The 20,060-nt window shown below is 45.2% G+C and overlaps 1 protein-coding gene across 2 annotated transcripts in view; it reads left to right on the top strand.

Annotated features, from left to right (window-relative positions):
- The window catches only part of LOC106565522 (zinc finger protein 385A), an 82,768-nt gene extending 67,045 nt beyond the window's left edge, over nucleotides 1-15,723 (top strand). For both annotated transcript variants that reach the window (XM_014132751.2, XM_014132756.2), the window contains 5 exons: nucleotides 8,077-8,248; nucleotides 8,922-9,248; nucleotides 13,981-14,168; nucleotides 14,368-14,454; nucleotides 14,627-15,723. In XM_014132751.2, coding sequence (XP_013988226.1) covers nucleotides 8,077-8,248; nucleotides 8,922-9,248; nucleotides 13,981-14,168; nucleotides 14,368-14,454; nucleotides 14,627-14,899 — 1,047 coding nt within the window. In that variant the 3' untranslated portion in view covers nucleotides 14,900-15,723. The remainder of the gene's footprint in view (nucleotides 1-8,076; nucleotides 8,249-8,921; nucleotides 9,249-13,980; nucleotides 14,169-14,367; nucleotides 14,455-14,626) is intronic.
- The last annotated feature ends 4,337 nt before the right edge of the window (nucleotides 15,724-20,060 follow it).

The raw sequence follows: 20,060 nt of genomic DNA, 5'->3' as shown, positions 1-20,060 counted from the left end.
GGAGCGACCTGTCAGGTAGAACGCAATCCACGAGTGAGCCGCGCCAGAGATGCCCAACTCGGAGAGGGTGGAGAGAAGGATCTGATGGTTCACAGTATCAAAGGCAGCAGATAGGTCTAGAAGGATGAGAGCAGAGGAGAGAGAGTTAGCTTTAGCAGTGCGGAGAGCCTCCGTGACACAGAGAAGAGCAGTCTCAGTTGACTGACCAGTCTTGAAACCTGACTGATTTGGATCAAGAAGGTCATTCTGAAAGAGATAGCAAGAGAGCTGGCCAAGGACGGCACGCTCAATAGTTTTGGAGAGAAAAGAAAGAAGGGATACTGGTCTGTAGTTGTTGACATCGGAGGGATCGAGTGTAGGTTTTTTGAGAAGGGGTGCAACTCTCGCTCTCTTGAAGATGGAAGGGACGTAGCCAGCGGTCAAGGATGAGTTGATGAGCGAGGTGAGGTAAGGGAGAAGGTCTCCGGAAATGGTCTGGAGAAGAGAGGAGGGGATAGGGTCAAGCAGGCAGGTTGTTGGGCGGCCGGCCGTCACAAGTCGCAAGATTTTATCTGGAGAGAGAGGGGAGAAAGAGGTCAAAGCATAGGGTAGGGCAATGTGAGCAGGACCAGCGGTGTCGTTTGACTTAACAAACGAGGATCGGATGTCGTCAACCTTCTTTTCAAAATGGTTGACGAAGTCATCCGCAGAGAGGGAGGAGGGGGGGAGGAGGATTCAGGAGGGATAGAAGGTGGCAAAGAGCTTCCTAGGGTTAGAGGCAGATGCTTGTAATTTAGAGTGGTAGAAAGTGGCTTTAGCAGCAGAAACAGAGGAAGAAAATGTGGAGAGGAGGGAGTGAAAAAATGCCAGGTCCGCAGGGAGGCTAGTTTTCCTCCATTTCCGCTCGGCTGCCCGGAGCCCTGTTCTGTGAGCTCGCAATGAGTCGTCAAGCCACGGAGCAGGAGGGGAGGACCGAGCTGGCCGGGAGGATAGGGGACATAGAGAGTCAAAGGATGCAGAAAGGGAGGAGAGGAGGGTTGAGGAGGCAGAATCAGGAGATTGGTTGTAGAAGGATTGAGCAGAGGGAAGAGATGATAGGATGGAAGAGGAGAGATTAGAAAGAGAGAGGGAGCGAAGGTTGCGACGGCGCAATACCATCTGAGTAGGGGCAGAGTGAGTAGTGTTGGAGGAGAGCGAGAGGGAAAAGGATACAAGGTTGTGGTCGGAGACTTGGAGGGGAGTTGCAGTGAGATTAGTAGAAGAACAGCATCTAGTGAAGATGAGGTCAAGCGTATTGCCTGCCTTGTGAGTAGGGGGGGACGGTGAGAGGGTGAGGTCAAAAGAGGAGAGGAGTGGAAAGAAGGAGGCAGAGAGAAATGAGTCAAAGGTAGACGTAGGTAGGTTAAAGTCACCCAAAACTGTGTGGGGTGAGCCATCCTCAGGAAAGGAACTTATCAAGGCGTCTTGCTCATTGATGAACTCTCCAAGGGAACCTGGAGGGCGATAAATGATAAGGATGTTAAGTTTGAATGGGCTAGTGACTGTGATAGCATGGAATTCAAAGGAGGAGATAGACAAATGGGTCAGGGGAGAAAGAGAGAATGTCCACTTGGGAGAGATGAGGATTCCAGTGCCACCACCCCGCTGACCAGATGCTCTCGGGGTATGCGAGAACACGTGGTCAGACGAGGAGAGAGCAGTAGGAGTAGCAGTGTTTTCTGTGGTAATCCATGTTTCCGTCAGCGCCAAGAAGTCGAGGGACTGGAGGGTAGCATAGGCTGAGATGAACTCTGCCTTGTTGGCTGCAGACCGGCAGTTCCAGAGGCTGCCGGAGACCTGGAACTCCACGTGGGTCGTGCGCGCTGGGACCACCAGGTTAGAGTGGCAGCGGCCATGCGGTGTGAAGCGTTTGTGTGGCCTGTGTAGAGAGGAGAGAACAGGGATAGACAGACACATAGTTGACAGGCTACAGGAGAGGCTACGCTAATGCAAAGGAGATTGGAATGAAAATGAACTAAACAACTGGGGATGCTCTCATGCATGCCTCAGTGTTGCTTGCCTCGAAGCGAGCATAGAAGTGATTTAGCTCATCTGGTAGGCTCGTGTCACTGGGCAGCTCGCGGCTGTGCTTCCCTTTGTAGTCTGTAATAGTTTGCAAGCCCTGCCACATAAGACGAGCGCCGGAGCTGGTGTAGTATGATTCAATCTTAGCCCTGAATTTACGTTTTGCCTATTTGATGGTTCGTCGCAAGGCATAGCAGGATTTCTTGTAAGCTTCCGGTTTAGAGTCCCGCACCTTGAAAGCGGCAGCTCTGCCCTTTAGCTCAGTGCGAATGTTGCCTGTAATCCATGGCTTCTGGTTGGGATATGTACGTACAGTCACTGTGGGGACGACGTCCTTGATGCACTTATTGATAAAGCCAGTGACTGATGTCGTGTACTCCTCAATGCCATCGGAAGAGCTTACGGACAATGTCAAATGTGATACAGCGAAGCACCTGAGTGGGATGGGTGCACAATTACGCAGGTACTTTCCCGAAACGGATGACACAAACAACTTGATTCCTTATCCCTTTCATGCCTTGCCTCCAGATATCTGAACAAGAGAGCCTCATCGAAACCTTTTATAGTCCCGTACCACTTCAAACATTCAACCTCCAGCTGGAGGTTGAATGTTTGAAGGGGTACGGGACTATAAAAAGTTTGGGAACCACTGATCTATAGCAATATACCGTATTTAGCTGCTATTTATAAACGTGAGGAAATAAGTACAAGTCGGCTTGAGGATAAATTTAGCCACTATTTATTGTATAAATCAGCAGGTTTTGTCTGGCTAATTCCCTACACGCAATATTTGAGGTAAATTAAATTAAAACAAATGAAATCCAACTTGAGAGACTCCCCTTGTCTCCTGAAGTCTTCCTGAAGTCCTCCTGCGCAAATGTTTTCACCACGACCTGTAGGTTCACCCAGTCAACATTTCCCTGTGGGGCCCAGATGTTGCTGCCCAAGCTGCTAACTTAAGACTTTTTCAGGATCAGGGGCCCTTCCACAGGACGGTTGAGCTAGCGTAGGCTAATGCGATTAGCATGAGGTTGTAAGTAACAAGAAAACTTCACAGGACATAGACATATCTGATATTGGCAGAAAGCTTAAATTCTTGTTAATCTAACTGCGCTTTCCAATTTACAGTAGCTATTACAGTGAAATAATACCATGCTATTGTTAGAGGAGTGTGCACAATTTTGAACATGAAAAGTTATTAATAAACAAATTAGGTACATTTGGGCAGTCTTAATACAACATTTTGAACAGAAATACAATGGTTCATTGAATCAGTCTAAAACTGTGCACATACACTGCTGCCAACTAGTGGCCAAAATCTAAACTGCTCCTGGGCTGGAATAATACATTAGCGCCTTTCTCTTGCATTTCAAAGATGATGGTACAAAACAAATACAAAATTACATTTTTTTTCTTTGTATTATCTTTTACCAGATCTATTGTGTTATATTATCCGACATTCCTTTCACATATCCACAAACTTCAAAGTGTTTCCTTTCAAATGGTACCAAGAATATGCATATCCTTGCTTCAGGGCCTGAGCTACAGGCAGTTAGATTTGGGTATGTCATTTGTGGCAAAATTTGAAAAAATGATGACAAAAGCATGGTTTTCTTTCAAATTAAAAAGTGTATTTATAGCACATCAAATGCACTGCAGGAACTCCAATTAAAGGGATAGTTCAACCATATTACACATTTACACATTGGTTCCCTTACCCTGTAAGCTGCCTTTTGACAAGGTATGACAGCAATCTATGCTTTGGTTTTATTTACCTGGCCACTGTTTCCAAATGCTAACTTTTAAGAATTTGTAGCACAAATTCAATGCAAGTCAATGGTAAAAACATTAGTATTTTTCTTGTTTTGTGTCCAAATCATCCTAAATCAATAATACAATTCCAAAAAATGTGCATGTCAACAGTCAAGTTTTCAAGATAGAGCACATTCAGTACAGCAGTGTTTCCTGGTCCTGGGGACCCAACGGGGTGTACTTTTTAGTTTTTGCCTTAACACACACACTTAATTCAACAAAACAACTCACCATCAAGCCTTTTAATTAAAAATGGTACTGGATGACCAAGTCATTGTTCTTGAGAAATCAAATCATGCATCTGGTTGCTTCGTCTATAGCTTTAATTTGCATCATCACACTTTTTGCTCTGTGCTGAATGTGCTCTCTTAAAAATGTAACTACTAACATGTAAGGTTTTTGGGATTGTATTAACAGAGAACTAATAAACAAAATGCTAAAAGAGAGTTTGAGTAAAATATCCCTTTAATAGTACCTACCACCAGGGTTGGGGTCAATTACTTTTTAATTCAATCAATTTCGAAAATAAACTGAAATTCAAATTCATAATTTTTTTTATGTCATTGCCTCCTATGAGATGAAATTGGAAAATCAGTTTACTTCCTGAATTGAAACGGAATTGACCCCAACCCTGCCTACCACTCCATTCAGGAAAGAGGTGTCGAGTAACTTATGCTCGATCGCCTCCACATTCTGGAAGTATTCATAGGGAAATCAGCCCCCTCGGGATGTGCTGCTGTCACTGTGTGCTCAGCATTGCGCCATGAATACATTGGGTCACGTTCATGTCCTTGAGTATGGTCAGTACTCTTGAGATCATTGTTGGACTTCATGTCCAAATCACCCTAAAGTATCTAAATGTATTATCTATCTCAGGGATGGGCAACTGTCGGCCCCCCTTTTGTAGGCCCTCTAAGCACCCCCACACCATCACACCTCTTCCTCCATGCTTCACAGAGGGAACCACACATGTGGAGATCATCCGTTCACCTACTCTGCGTCTCACAAAGACACGGCGGATGGAACCAGAAATCTCAAATTTGGACTCAAATTAGAACATCATTAGACAGCTCAAGGACAGAACTACATACATTTGACAAGATAATCCATCCACCTGACAGGTGTGGCATATAAAAAAGCTGATTAAACAGCATGATCATTACACAGGTGCACCTTGTGCTGGGGACAATGAAAGGCCACTCTAAAATGTGCAGTTTTGTCACACAACACAATGCCACAGATGTCTCAAGTTTTGAGGGAGCTTAAAATTGACATGCTGACTGCAGGAATGTCCAGAGAATTTAATGTTCATTTCTCTACCATAAGCCGCCTGCAACGTCGTTTTAGAGAATTTGACAGTACGTCCAACCGGCCTCACAACCGCAGACCACGTATAACCACGCCAGCCCAAGACCTCCACATCCGGCTTCTTCACCAGTAGGATGTCGAAAACCAGCCACCCAGACAAGCTGACGAAACTGAGGAGTATTTCTGTCTGTAATAAAGCTCTTCTGTGGGGAAAAACTCATTCTGATTGGCTGGGCCTGGTTCCCCAGTGGGTGTGCCTGGCTCCAAAGTGGGTGGGCCTATGCCTTTCCAGGCCCACCCATGACTGCGCCCATGTCCAGTCATGTGTGGGCCTAATGAATGTATTTCAATTGACTGATTTCCTTATATGAACTGTAACTCAGTAGAATTGTTTATATTTTATATTTATATTTCTGTTCAGTATACATTGCATTCAGAAAGTATTCAGACCCATTCACTTTTTCCACATTTTGTTACTTTCAGCCTTATTCTACAATTGATTAAATAAATGTTGTTCCTGATCAATACACACACAATACCCCATAATGACAAAGCGAAAACACTATTTTTTTCCGCAGATGTATTACAAATAAAAAACAGAAATACCTTATTTACATAAGCATTCAGACCCTTTGCTATGAGACTCGAAATTGAGCTCGGGTGCACCCTGTTTCCATTGATCATCCTTGAGATGTTTCTACAACTTGATTGGAGTCCACCTGTGGTAAATTCAATTGATTGGACATGATTTGGAAAGGCACAAACCTGTCTATGTAAGGCCCACAGTTGACCGTGCATATCAGAGCAAAAACCAAGCCATGAGGTTGAAGGAATTGTCCGTAGAACTCCGAGACAGGATTCTGTCAAGGCACAGATCTGGGGAAGGTCTCCTAGAACACAGTGGCCTCCATCATTCTTAAATGAAAGAAGTTTGGAACCACCAAGACTCTTCCTAGAGCTAACCGCTCAGCCAAACGGAGAAGGGCCTTGGTCAGCGAGGTGACCAAGAACCCGAAGGTCACTCTGACAGAGCTCCAGAGATCCTCTGTGGAGATGGGAGAACCTTCCCATATGGACAACCATCCCTGCCGCACTCCACCATTCAGGCCTTTATGGTAGATTGTCCAGATGGAAGCCACTCCTCAGTAAAAGGCACATGAGAGCCCGCTTGGAGTTTGCCAAAAGGCATCTAAAGACTCTCAGACCATGAGAAACAAGATTCTCTGGTCTGATGAGACCAAGATTGAAGTATTTTGCATGAATGCCAAGCGTCAAGTCTGGAGGAACCTGGCACCATCCTACGGTGAAGCATGGTGATGGCAGCATCATGCTGTGGGGATGTTTTTCAGCGGCAGGGACTGGGAGACTAGCCAGGATCGAGGCAAAGATGAACGGAGCAAAGTACAAAGCGAGATCCTTGTGGAAAACCTCCTCCAGAGCGCCCAAGACCTCAGACTTTGGCGAAGGTTCACCTTCCAACAGGACAACGACCCTAAGCACACAGCCAAGACAACGCAGGAGTGGCTTCGGGACAAGTCTCTGAATGTCCTTGAATGGCCAAGGCAGAACTCGGACTTGAACCTGATCGAACATCTCTGGAGAAACCTAAAAATAGCTGCGCAGCAACACTCCCCATCCAACCTGACAGAGCTTGAGAGGATCTGCAGAGAAGAATGGGAGAAACCTCCCAAATACAGTTGTGCCAAGCTTGTAGCATCATACCCAAGAAGAGTCAATGCTATAATCGCTGCACAAGCTGCTTCAACAAAGTACTGAGTAAAGGATCTGAATACTCATGTAAATGTAGTATTTCCATTTTTTATTTGTAGTAAATTGGCAGAATTTTCCAAACCTGTTTTTGCTTTGTCATTATGGGGTATTGCGTATAGATTGATGAGGGACATTTAAAAATATATATATATATTTTAGAATAAGGCTGTAATGGGGAAAAAGTCAAGGGGTCTGAATACCTTCCGAAGGCACTGTATATTTTGGGTTCTGATGGGTTTTGACAGTTGAACTAAGCTTGAGGCATTTATAAGTTACATTCTTCTAGAATCAATGGTTACATATGCTTAATTTATAACTCCCAAAATGGATCTAGCAACTGTAGATTTACCCTTTATAACATTCTAATCTAACACGTTGATTGTACATTTGTTTTACAGGGCATTGAAATAGTTATCACATTGACGACAAACTACAGAGAGTGTGTGCTGCTCAGCTGCTGTGTGCTGTGCTATTTTGCTTTGAGGGAGGACAGTTATAAAAACTTCAGCTCTAATGACAGTGACAGGCAGGGCAGACATTGGGGATCTCAGTGATAAATGAATGAGAGATTAAGGCATAATTGATCTGCTGAACTGCTGAAGAGTGCTCCAGCCAGGCAGCCAGCCAGCCAGCCAGCCACAGGGACAGGAAGGTACAGAGTAGGGACAGGCAGGTACCGAGCAGGGACAGCACAGGGCCTATGTGACAGCCTAACGCCATCTATTGAGAGATGTCCAGTCAACACTGTGGCTCGAGTTCACTCCACTGACCTCACTGGGTCTCAATAAATAAGACTGTGGATGACAGATACTGTACTAAACAGTAAAATAGGGCTTAGGACACAACCGCAGTGTGAAAATTACAGCAAGGGTGTGAGTGGTGTCCCATGGCCATGCTAAGGCTGCTATTGGGGTGAGCGAATTATGTCACTTGTTTCAGATTGAGTATCACTTTTCCCCAATATACACAGATATCAGATTAGCATGTTGCTCAGGTATTTGGCCTCAGTATCAGAGAGGCAAGTTCAAGCTTCTCAGCTACAGTATATGAATTTGCTATGAAGTGTATGAATATTAGTACCTACTGTATGTGGATTATGATGTGAAATATCATGCCCTCTCCTCCCCCTTGTTCTATTCTCAGAGCCAGGCAGAGGCCCACTATAAGGGGAACCGGCACGCTCGGAGGGTAAAGGGCATCGAGACCTCCAAGACTCGCCCCAAGGAGGGTGACAAGCCGGCCGCTCCCCCCACTGCTTCCCCCTCTCCACCAGGCCCCTCACCATCCAGCCCAGACCCTGACACCAGCAAACAGGGTGCGTGTGCTCTATATCGCACACGCATGCACACACACACACACACACGCACACACACGTGTGTGCGTGTGTATGTGTGCATGTGTGTGCGTTTGTATGTTTGTGTGTTTGTGTGTGCGTGTGTATATGTGTCTGTCTGTCTGTGTGTGAACCCACACAGAGGCATAACCTAAACACACACACAGATGTTTCAGTCGGGACAGTGTGTGTGTAAAGGACAGCTGTTTAGTCAGATGTCGGGCGTGAAACAGAATAGAGTGTTACAGGTGGATGTCTGCTAAGAGACGCTTCTGTCATGAATGACAAGGATTTGGTTCCCAGGCATCATTCCTTCAATTAGCAGGCCAGATGACCCTGTGCTACACACAGTGGTTAACCTACAGTAACATTAAAAGTACTGTGCTGTACTAGTGACCTTCTTTTCACTCTCTCCAACCTGAATAACCTGACATGACCCATGTGTCTCCCCCTACCCTGACTCACTCCAGATGGGGGAGACAGATGTGTGGCCCCCTGGGGCAGAGTTTTGACCCAGTAGGGTCAGACAAACTACTATACTGGTGCTGCAGGAGCAGGACCACCATTATCGTCCTCGTCATATTATTATCTGGTGTGATCTACATAATATGATCGAAAACGTTCCATTTACTATTACTATCTGTTCTGTTCACAGGTGATTCCCAGCCCCACCCACATTCAAACAGCTCACCCATGACACCCAGCCCCATCCCCATGTCTGTGCCAGACACCCCCATGCAGCTCCCTGTGTGCCCACTCCTGCCCCCTCTGAGTACGCCCATGTCTACCACCGCCACATCCTCCCCGGCCCTTGGTCCCCCCCAGGTGGACACCTCCATGGCGGGCCCCCCTGACACTGCGTCCCCAGCCCCCTGCCCCTCTTCAGGGGAGTCTGAGGAGGACAAAGCCAAGAAGCTGCTCTACTGCTCACTGTGCAAAGTGGCCGTCAACTCCCTCTCTCAGCTAGAGGCGCACAATAAAGGTAAGGTTCATTCCATCAAGAGAACTGATAACGTAATGTATAATAAAGTGTTGTCATTGAGAGTTCTGGCCTAGATAGATATTGCCATCTCGGAGGGAAAACTGTTTCCTATTGTGAAACAGATTATCCCGACAGTATTCCTGTAGGAAATTCGATATTTTCAGCAAGCTAAAATTTAGCCACACAAAGTGATACTTGAGTGTTTACAAACACAACATTTTATGTGTCTTCTAAACACCCTGATCTCTGATATTGCCTCATAAAACTGCCAGCTTACCAGAATATGGCTGTTATGTTTAAGGATGAACAGTTCATAAAACTTTATGTATACAGAGTCAAATAATTAGTTACACATGTAGTCATTTGGGCTTTCCCTATGTTATGTAAACACACTGGGGAGTTTCCACATTTGCACAAGTGTGAGCCCAGCTAACAATTCTAGAGAGAGAGAACATTTTTATAATGTTACCCGTAATGTTCAGTTGGTAGAGCACGGTGCTTGCAATGCCAGGGTTGTGGGTTCGATTCCCAAGGGGGATCAGTACAAAAATGTATGCACTCACGACTGTAAGTCGTTCTGGATAAGAGTGTATGTAAAAATGTAATTTTCCCTTAGTGTCTGAGTGTCCAGTTTTCTGTTAGTTAGACCATTCTAGCATTCTGAAAACATTTTTAGCATGTTTTGGTGAACAAAGTCAAGCAGAACTTATCTAGAACATAGTTAAAAGGTTCTCAGATTATACAATATTAATGTTATAGACACGTTTCATGGGAATGTTTCAAGAACATTCCTATTTCCAGTTTTCTTAGGGTTAGGAGAATATTCCAGCAATGTCACATCAAACATGCACAGGGGCCCAGGTTTGCAGGGCAGACAGAAGTTGACTTCACCTTCTTTCTTTCGCATGTCACACTTCTGCCGCATGGCGGCAACTGTGGGGGTGAACAACTCCTTGCGTGTCACAGGGGCATACAGTAGGTCAGCTTTTTCTTTGCCTGTTAAGCTGGACAAGTCAAACTGCCCTTTCTCCCACCACTACTAGGCTCCTGGCGCGACCACAGCCTTCAATGGCATTACGTGAGGCCCGTAGGTTTAGATCCATAATCATACATAGTACTGTATCTCATCCCAACCGTCCTGATTCAGGGTCCCCGAATTCAGTTGCTTTCTCCCATCCTCCAGTAACTTTGCCTGGTAAGCCAACAATAAAGTGGTCATGTTAAGTGCTGTGATTGATAAGGCCGAGGCTTTGTACTTCTTATGGAAAATGGAGGCAGAAAAACGCTCAGTCCAGGGAGGGAAGTGCCCGTACTGCTAGCAGCGCCTCGTGTGGGGTGGAGATGGTCAGCCAGTGACGGCTCCACCATGAGAAGGTTGCAAAACCCAGATTCTTCCAGATTGTCATTGCTCGGGAAGCCCCTAGCCAGGATATTGCTGGTAAGGGGCTTATCCCATTATCTCTCTGAGGCCATCTGGGACTGCGGGAGGGAGCTGCTTAGAGGGGGATATGCGGGATGGGAGTCTTTTCCCATCATATAAGCCCCGCAAGGGAGCTTGCCAGTCTATATCAAGTCCGGCCACAGCTCGATTGCAAATGTTGGGGAGGCTATACTCCAAAGGGAATTCATCAGCTCCCACATCTTGGGGGTGGGATCTTGGGTCTTGAGAGGGGGAAGAGCCTGTTCATCTCCGTATCAAAGTCGAGGAGACCCATGAAATTAATCCCATTGTCGTCCTCGTCATCCCCTAGTTCATATTCCCCCAACGCTCTGTTGTCAGACAGTGAGGGGAGGGAATCAAGGCTATCCATAACCTCGCCCCAGCTGGGGTCAGTAGTGGGGTTTGAGCCTCTTGTTGTAAAAACAACATGTAAGCTCTGGCCTTTAGTTAGGCGTTAGCTAGCTAGTAGAGACCAAAGCTAGCTGGGATGTGTGGGAACACTACAGCTGTGAGGATAGTGGTGCGTTAGCTAGCTAGCAGCTACACCTGCTAAGGCAAGCTGTAGCTAGCCCCGTGTGGCAGTTAGACTTTGGGTAGGTGTTTTTCTAGTTAATACGAACAAGTAAGTGTAGGTTTGAACTAGATGAGAGAAAAGTGATAGCAATAGTACTGTGTTGCAGGTTGTAATGCTGGTGTGGTTGGCAGCTTTGTAGAAAGCTAGCCAGGTTAGCTTAAGCGTTGGGACGAGAGCTAGCCCTTTGTTAGGGTGGTTAGCTAGCTTTGCAACTAGTTAGCCAATTTAGCTAAAAGCTTACAGTGTGTGCTACCTTAGGCTTAGCCGAAGCCTTGCGGCGAGGGCTAACCGAGCCTCGATAACTAGCCATGTGGAGCTAGCTAGGCGGAGACTAGTATAACATTTATTCTACTCGAAACGAAAACCATTCGGTCGGTACTCAACTATCAACAGGAGCTGAAGTTCTACGTTTGGCAGTGTAAACCTAACATTCTGAGAACAGTTAAGTAGGAAACCAGGAATTTAGTCAAGCTGAAGAGAGCTTATTGTGACTGCAATCACTTCCGCAAGGAAGAGTGGTGAGAATGACCAGTTGGCAGGCGGTGGCTCCCTTTATGGAGGAGAGGGACTCATCTCATTCACCACTTGACCTGTCTGTCTCCAACAGATGGTGTGTGATTGGTTAATTCGAGCCTGTGGACAGGCCCAGGCATATCCCAAAGTGAGACATCAAAACTAGTTTTTGAAATATAACCATGTGCTGGTGATGGGTGTATACTCTATATATACAGAAGTATGTGGACACTCCTTCAAATTAGTGGATTCAGCTATTTCAGCCATACCCGTTGCTGACAGGTGTATAACATCGAGCATGCAGTCAGACCAACATTGGCAGTAGAATGGCTTGTACTGAAGAGCTCAGTGCCTTTCAATGTGGCACCATCATAGGATGCCACCTTTCCAACAAGTCAGTTCGTAAAATGTATGCCCTGCTAGAGCTGCCCCGGTCAACTGTAAGTGCTGTTATTGTGAAGTGGAAAAGGCTAGGAGCAACAACGGCTCAGCCGCAAAGTGGTAGGCCTCACAAGCTCATAGAACGGGACAGACGAGCACGAACTGTGTATCGAGTAAAAATCATCTATCCTCGGTTGTAACACTCACTATCAGCTTCCAAACTGCCTCTGGAAACAACGTCAGCACAATAACTGTTTGTCGGTAGCTTCATGAAATGGGTTTCCATGGCCGAGCAGCCACACACAAGCCTAAGTTCACCATACGCAATGCCAAGTGTCGGTTGGAGTGGTGTAAAGCTCACCGCCATTGGACTCTGGAGCAGTGAAACTTGTTTCTCTGGAGTGATGATTCACGCTTCACCATCTGGCAATCCGACGGACAAATCTGGGTTTGGCGGAGGCCAAGAGGACGCTACCTGCCCCAATGCATAGTGTCAACTGTAAAGTTTGGTGGAGGAGAAATAATGGTCTGTTTTTATGTTTCGGGCTAGGCCGCTTAGTTCGAGTGAAGGGAAATCTTAATGCTACATCATGCAATGACATGACGTTCTAGACAAATCTGTGCTTCCAGCTTTGGGGCAACAGTTTGAGGAAGGCCCTTTCCTGTTTCAGCATGACAATGCCTCCGTGCACAAAGTGAGGTCCATACAGAAATGGTTTGTCGAGATCGGTGTGGGAGAACTTGACTAGCCTGCACAGAGCCCTGATGTCAACCCCATTGAACACCTTTGGGATGAATTGGAACGCAGACTGCGAGCCAGGCCTAATCGCCCAACATCAGTGCCCGACCTCACTAATGCTCTTGTGTCTGAATGGATGTAAGTCCCGCCGCAATCTTCCAACATCTAGTGGAATGCCGTCCCAGAAGAGTGAAGGCTGTTATAGCAGCAAAGGGGGGACCAACTCGATATTAATGCCCATGATTTTGGAATGAGATATTCGACGAGCAGGTGTCCACATACTTTTGGTCTTGTCGTGTACTTCAGGAAAGAAACAGTACAGCAGAGGGGAGGATGAAGAGAGAAAAGGAGAGTAGAATTGGGTGAGAATAAGTATTTAACTGGACTGAGAAAGAAGAGATGTTTCTTTTTTTAAAGAGACAAAAGGGGGTGAACAGGGACTGAATGTGAAATGACAGTGAACAATAGAAATGGTTTTGTGCTACATGACCAGATAGAATAGAGGAGGATATAGGCTACCAAAACTGCTGAATAATCCTGAACATTTTTGGCTGTGTCACTACAGCTCTCTAGTGGCGAGTTAATGTCACCACACTTTCTGGCTCAATATACTTCGGCCTTTTTATGGCCAAGTACAATGTGATCTTGTTCACCACACACTTCTGCCCCAAATAACCCGGGGACTAGGTTAATTACAATGATAGCCACAAACAAATGATGGTTTAAGGAACATACAAATACAAATATGCAACCTTAAAAAGAACACACAAAAAATAACTAAATTCTCACCTGGCTGCTGGGTGACCTAGTGCGGCCGAACGCTCCTGTCCTTTTTTGGCAGGTGTGAAATCTTATTTTTGGCCAAAATAGTTCAATAGTTCAAAGGTCAGGGTAGCTTATTCCATATTACAGTCATTAAGTCCCCTCATTTCTTAATAGTACAAAAAATACATAAAATATCAACGTTTTGATAATAACAAGAACATCATGAAATGTGAGCATGAATTAGACTACTCTCCGATGGCATCTATAGGATATTAACTTGCAAAATGTACAAAAAAAGCACTCTCTCCATGGGTGACAGGTACCAAACACAAAACCATCCTGGAGGCAAGGAGTGGGCTGGGCCCCATCAAGGCGTACCCTCGGCTGGGCCCTAACCCCAGCCCTGAGCAGGCAGGGGGGCTGCCCTCGGACCCCAACACTCAGGAACGCACCTTCCACTGTGAGATCTGCAACGTGAGGGTGAATTCTGAGCTGCAGCTCAAACAGGTGAATGAGTGACCACCATGACCACTGCTCCAGAGTGATGTTTCCCCTAGGTACAGATCTAGGATCAGCTTCCCCTCACCTCCCCTCCCCAAATCCTAACCTTAACCATAAGTGGAGAAAATGCTAAACTGACTACAGTTCAGAATCTAGAGGCAACTTTACTCTACACCTATACGTTTCATCTTCTCTTGTTCTACAGCATATATCCAGTCGAAGGCATCGGGATGGAGTCGCTGGGAAGCCAAATCCCCTCCTCAGCCGGCACAAGAAGCGCACAGACTTTGTGGTAATGCACTCTTTTTGTAGGCTATAGCAATACTTTCATTGCCTTTAATCATTAATTGATAATTAAGTAATTTATCACTGGATTGCCAAATAGACAGCATACCCTTTCTCTGCCTCTTCTCTCTCATTTCTCATTCTGACCTTTACACTGTTTCTCTCTCTGGATCTCACAGTCTTCCTTGACCTTCTCAAAGGACCTTCCAAAAACTCTGGGCCATGGACTGTTGCCCAACACCCTGGCTGTTGCTGCGGCGATGGCAGCCGCTGCCTCCTCCAATCAGCTGGCTCAGCTGCGTGCCCCTGGTCCCATTTCTCACCCTCAGAACTACCACCTCCACCACCACCTCCTACAGAGCACACTACAGGGCACGCACCTCAGCCTCCTACGGCCCGCCCCTGGGCCTATGCGCACCACCCATGGGCCAATCCTCTTCTCCCCTTATTGACGGTGGTGGGACGGGGGCCAATCAGGAAGAAGCACACTGTGAAGTAAACAGGGAAAACCATTGATAGATAATCAACAGATGTTATGACTGAAACATTTGACGGAAGCAAGACTATGCCTGTCCCTCTCCACCTTTCTTCATTCGACAACTTCCAAAGCAAAGGATTGATGGCTTGCAGTCATTTTAAAGAGGAAGGGTGCATGACAGACTCAGATGGACTTTCTGTACATGCTCTCCCTCCTTCAATCCTCCCACATTTAGTTGACTCTGAGATACGTATAGCAAAAAAAAAATGTATAGATCAAACTATACAAACTATGGCTGACTCAGTAAACTGAGCTCTGTTCTGTTTCCTGTTTCCTCCACATCTCTGTAGTTTTGGTTCAGTGCTCACCCACCCGAAGCCATCTGCTATATAAGTTCCATAAAATAAATAAAAAGCACACTAGGTTAGACACAGTAGCTGCCTCTGCTCTTAGTAATATTTCATAATTCATAGTACAGTAGAACCAATAGTGCATTACTGCAAACCCCTGTTGGGGTGTTCAATAATCAAACCCCTGTTGGGGTGTTCAATAATCAAAGTGCAGTACCTACCTACCCCACTCTGTAGTTCCAGGTTCTAGATTAGGTGCCTGCTCTGCAGATCAAGGCACAAGGTACGTTGTACTGTATGTTTCCAGGTACTAGATATATGTTCTAGTGTTGTGGATGATAGATGTTAGTCTATATATCCTCTGTTGTCAGATCAGGTGAGAGAGAGAGGAGTCGAGAGAGAGGGAGAGAGAGGGAGAGAGAGAGAGAGAGAGAGAGAGAGAGAGAGAGAGAGAGAGAGAGAGAGGAGTCGAGAGAGAGAGAGAGAGAGAGAGAGGAGTCGAGAGAGAGAGAGAGAGAGAGAGAGAAGTCGAGAGAGAGAGAGAGAGAGAGAGAGAGAGGAATAGAGAGAGAAAGAGAGAGAGGAGTCGAGAGAGAGAGAGAGGAGTAGAGAGAGAGGGGAGAGGAGTTGAGAGAGAGAGGAGTCGAGAGAGAGAGAGAGAGGAGTCGAGAGAGAGAGAGAGAGAGGAGTCGAGAGAGAGGAGTCGAGAGAGAGAGAGAGAGAGAGAGAGGAGTCGAGAGAGAGAGGAGTGGAGAGAGAGAGAGAAAGGAGTCGAGAGAGAGGAGTCGAGAGAGAGAGAGAGAGAGAGATTCTAAACCCCACTGTGACTCAATGGAGAAATGTGTAGTGAATGCATCAAGATAGAGGGAAATGTTTTTAAGAAATCACAATAAGAAATTAGAAAAATGATGGACTTAAACCATTTAACTGTTGTTTTCCTAGCAGACCTCCACTTTCAGTCTTATTGTCTGTAAGAAGACAGAGGGAAAGGGAAAGTGGGACATTGCTATGTGCCTGAATCAAATCACATTCAATTTTATTTGTCACATGCGCCGAATACAACTTGTGTAGACATTACCGTGAAATGCTTGCTTACTAGCCCTTCCCAACAATGCAGAGTTTAAAAATAAAATAGTAACACAAGAAGAATAAAAATACACAAGAATTAATACAGTAAGTACCAGATCAATATGCAGAGGTACGAGGTATTTGAGGTAGATACAGTGCATTCGGAAAGCATTCAGACCGCATCACTTTTTCCACATGTTGTTACGTTTCAGCCTTATTCTAAAATTGATTAAATAAAAAAATCCTCATCAATATACATAGAATACTCCATAATGACAAAGCAAAAAAATGTTTTTTAGACATTTCTGCAATTGTATTACAAATAAAAAACTGAAATACCTTATTTACAGTTAAAGTCGGAAGTTTACATACACCTTAGCCAAATACATTTAAACTCAGTTTTTCACAATTCCTGACATTTAAGTAAATATTCCCTGTCTTAGGTCAGTTAGGATCACCACTTTATTTTAAGAATGTGAAATGCCAAAATAATAGTAGAGAGAATTATTTATTTCAACTTTTATTTCTTTCATCACATCCTCAGTGGGTCAGAAGTTTACATCCACTCAATTAGTATTTGGTACCATTGCCTTTAAATTGTTTAACTTGGGTCAAATTTTTCGGGTTGCCTTCCACAAACTTCCCACAATAAGTTGGGTGAATTCTGGCCCATTCCTCCTGACAGAGCTGGTGTAACTGAGACAGGTTTGTAGGCCTCCTTGCTCGCACATGCTTTTTCAGTTCTGCCCACAAATGTTCTACCGGATTGAGGTCAAGGCTTTGTGATGACCACTCCAATACCTTGACTTTGTTGTCCTTAAGCAATTTTGCCACAACTTTGGAAGCATGCTTGGGGTCATTGTCCATTTGGAAGACCCATTTGTGACCAAGCTTTAACTTCCTGACTGATGTCTTGAGATGTTGCTTCAATATATCCACATAATTTTCCTTCCTCATGATGCCATCTATTTTGTGAAGTGCACCAGTCCCTCCAGCAGCAAAGCACCCCCACAACATGATGCTGCCACCCCTGTGCTTCACGGTTGGGATGGTGTTCTTTGGCTTGCAAGCTCCCCCTTTTTCCTCCAAACATAATGATGGTCATTATGGCCAAACAGTTATATTTTTATTTCATCAGACCAGAGGACATTTTTCCAAAAAGTACGATCATTGTCCCCATGTGCAGCTGCAAACCGTAGTCTGGCTTTTTTATGGTGGTTTTGGAGCAGTGGCTTCTTGCTTGCTGAGCGGCCTTTTAGGTTATGTTGATATAGGACTCGTTTTTCAAGCTGTTTAAAGGCACAATCAAATTAGTGTACAGTCGTGGACAAAAGTTTTGAGAATGACACAAATATTAATTTCCACAAAGTTTGCTGCTTCAGTGTCTTTAGATATTTTTGTCAGATGTTACTATGGAATACTGAAGTATAATTACAAGCATTCCATAAGTGTCAAAGGCTTTTATTGACAATTACATGAAGTTGATGCAAAGAGTTAATATTTATAGTGTTGACCCTTCTTTTTCAAGACCTCTGCAATCTGCCCTGGAATGCTGTCAATTAACTTCTGGGCCACATCCTGACTGATGGCAGCCCATTCTTGCATAATCAATGCTTGGAGTTGGTCAGAATTTGTGGGTTTTTGTTTGTCCACCCGCCTCTTGAGGATTGACCACAAGTTCTCAATGGGATTAAGGTCTAGGGAGCTTCCTGGCCATGGACCCAAAATATTGATGTTTTGTTCCCCGAGCCACTTAGTTATCACTTTTGCCTTATGGCAAGGTGCTCCATCATGCTGGAAAAGGCATTGTTCGTCACCAAACTGTTCCTGGATGGTTGGGACAGGTTGCTCTCGGAGGATGTGTTGGTACCATTCTTTATTCATGGCTGTGTTCTTCCGCAAAATTGTGAGTGAGCCCACTCCCTTGGCTGAGAAGCAACCCGACACATGAATGGTCTCTGGATGCTTTACTGTTGGCATGACACAGGACTGATGGTAGCGCTCACCTTGTCTTTTCCGGACAAGCTTTTTTCCGGATGCCCCAAACAATCGGAAAGGGGATTCATCAGAGAAAATGATTTTACCCCAGTCCTCAGCAGTCCAATCCCTGTACCTTTTGCAGAATATCAGTCTGTCCCTGATGTTTTTCCTGGAGAGAAGTGGCTTCTTTGCTGCCCTCCTTGACACCAGGCCATCCTCCAAAAGTCTTTGCCTCACTGTGTGTGCAGATGCACTCACACCTGCCTGCTGCCATTCCTGAGCAAGCTCTGTACTGGTGGTGCCCCGATCCCACAGCTGAATCAACTTTAGGAGATGGTCCTGGCGCTTGCTGGACTTTCTTGGGCGCCCTGAAGCCTTCTTCATAGCAATTGAACCGCTCTCCTTGAAGGTCTTGATGATCCAATAAATGGTTGATTTAGGTGCAATCTTACTGGCAGCAATATCCTTGCCTGTGAAGCCCTTTTGTGCAAAGCAATGATGACGGAACGTGTTTCCTTGCAGGTAACCATGGTTGACGCAGGAAGAACAATGATTCCAAGCACCACCCTCCTTTTGAAGCTTCCAGTCTGTTATTCGAACTCAATCAGCATGACAGAGTGATCTCCAGCCTTGTCCTCGTCAACACTCACACCTGTGTTAACGAGAGAATCACTGACATGATGTCAGCTGGTCCTTTTGTGGCAGGGCTGAAATGCAGTGTAAATGTCTTTTGGGGATTCAGTTCATTTGCATGGCAAAGAGAGACTTTGCAATTAATTGTAATTAATCTGATCACTGTTCATAACATTCTGGAGTATATGCAAATTGCCATCATACAAACTGAGGCAGCAGACTTTGTGAAAATGTATATTTGTGTCATTCTCAAAACGTTTGGCCACGACTGTATGTAAACTTCTGACCCACTGTAATTGTGATACAGTGAATTAACAGTGAAATAATCTGTCTGTCAACAATTGTTGGAGAAATTACTTATGTCATGCACAAAGTAGATGTCCTACAAACTATAATTTGTTAACAAGAAATTTGTGGAGTGGTTGAAAAAACAGGTTTTAATGACTCCAACCTAAGTGTATGTAAACTTCCGACTTCAACTGTACATAAGCGTTCAGACCCTTTGCTATGAGACACGGAATTGAGCTCAGGTGCATCTTGTTTCCATTGATTATCCTTGAGATGTTTCTACAAGGTGATTTGAGTCCCTCTGTTGTAAATTCAATTGATTGGACATGATTTGGAAAGGCACACATCTGTCTATATAAGGTCCTACAGTTGACAGTGCATGTCAGAGCAAAAATCAAGCCACGAGGTCGAAGGAATTGTCCGTAGAGCTCCGATCTGGGGAAGGGTAACAAAACATTTATGCAGCATTGAAGGTCTCCAAGAACACAGAGGCCTCCATCATTGTTAAATGGAAATAGTTTGGAACCACCAAGACTCTTCCTAGAGCTGGCCACCCCAGGCGCATGCACCCTGACACAGTTGCCATGTGTACAGTGTTTCCTCCGACACATTGGTGTGGCTGGCTTCCAGGTTAAGCGGGCATTGTGTCAAGAGGCAGTGCGGCTTGGTTTGGTCGTGTTTCGGAGGACGCATGGCTCTCGACCTTCGCCTCTCCCGTATCCGTACGTGAGTTGCAGCGATGAGACAAGACTGTAACTACCAATTGGATTCCATGAAATTGGGGAGAAAAAAAAGGGCTAAAAGAAGAAAAAAAAG

The sequence above is a fragment of the Salmo salar genome, chromosome ssa12 (genome assembly GCF_905237065.1).
Source record: "Salmo salar chromosome ssa12, Ssal_v3.1, whole genome shotgun sequence".
Lineage (NCBI taxonomy): Eukaryota > Metazoa > Chordata > Actinopteri > Salmoniformes > Salmonidae > Salmo > Salmo salar.
This window is presented reverse-complemented; position numbering and strand designations above follow the sequence as displayed.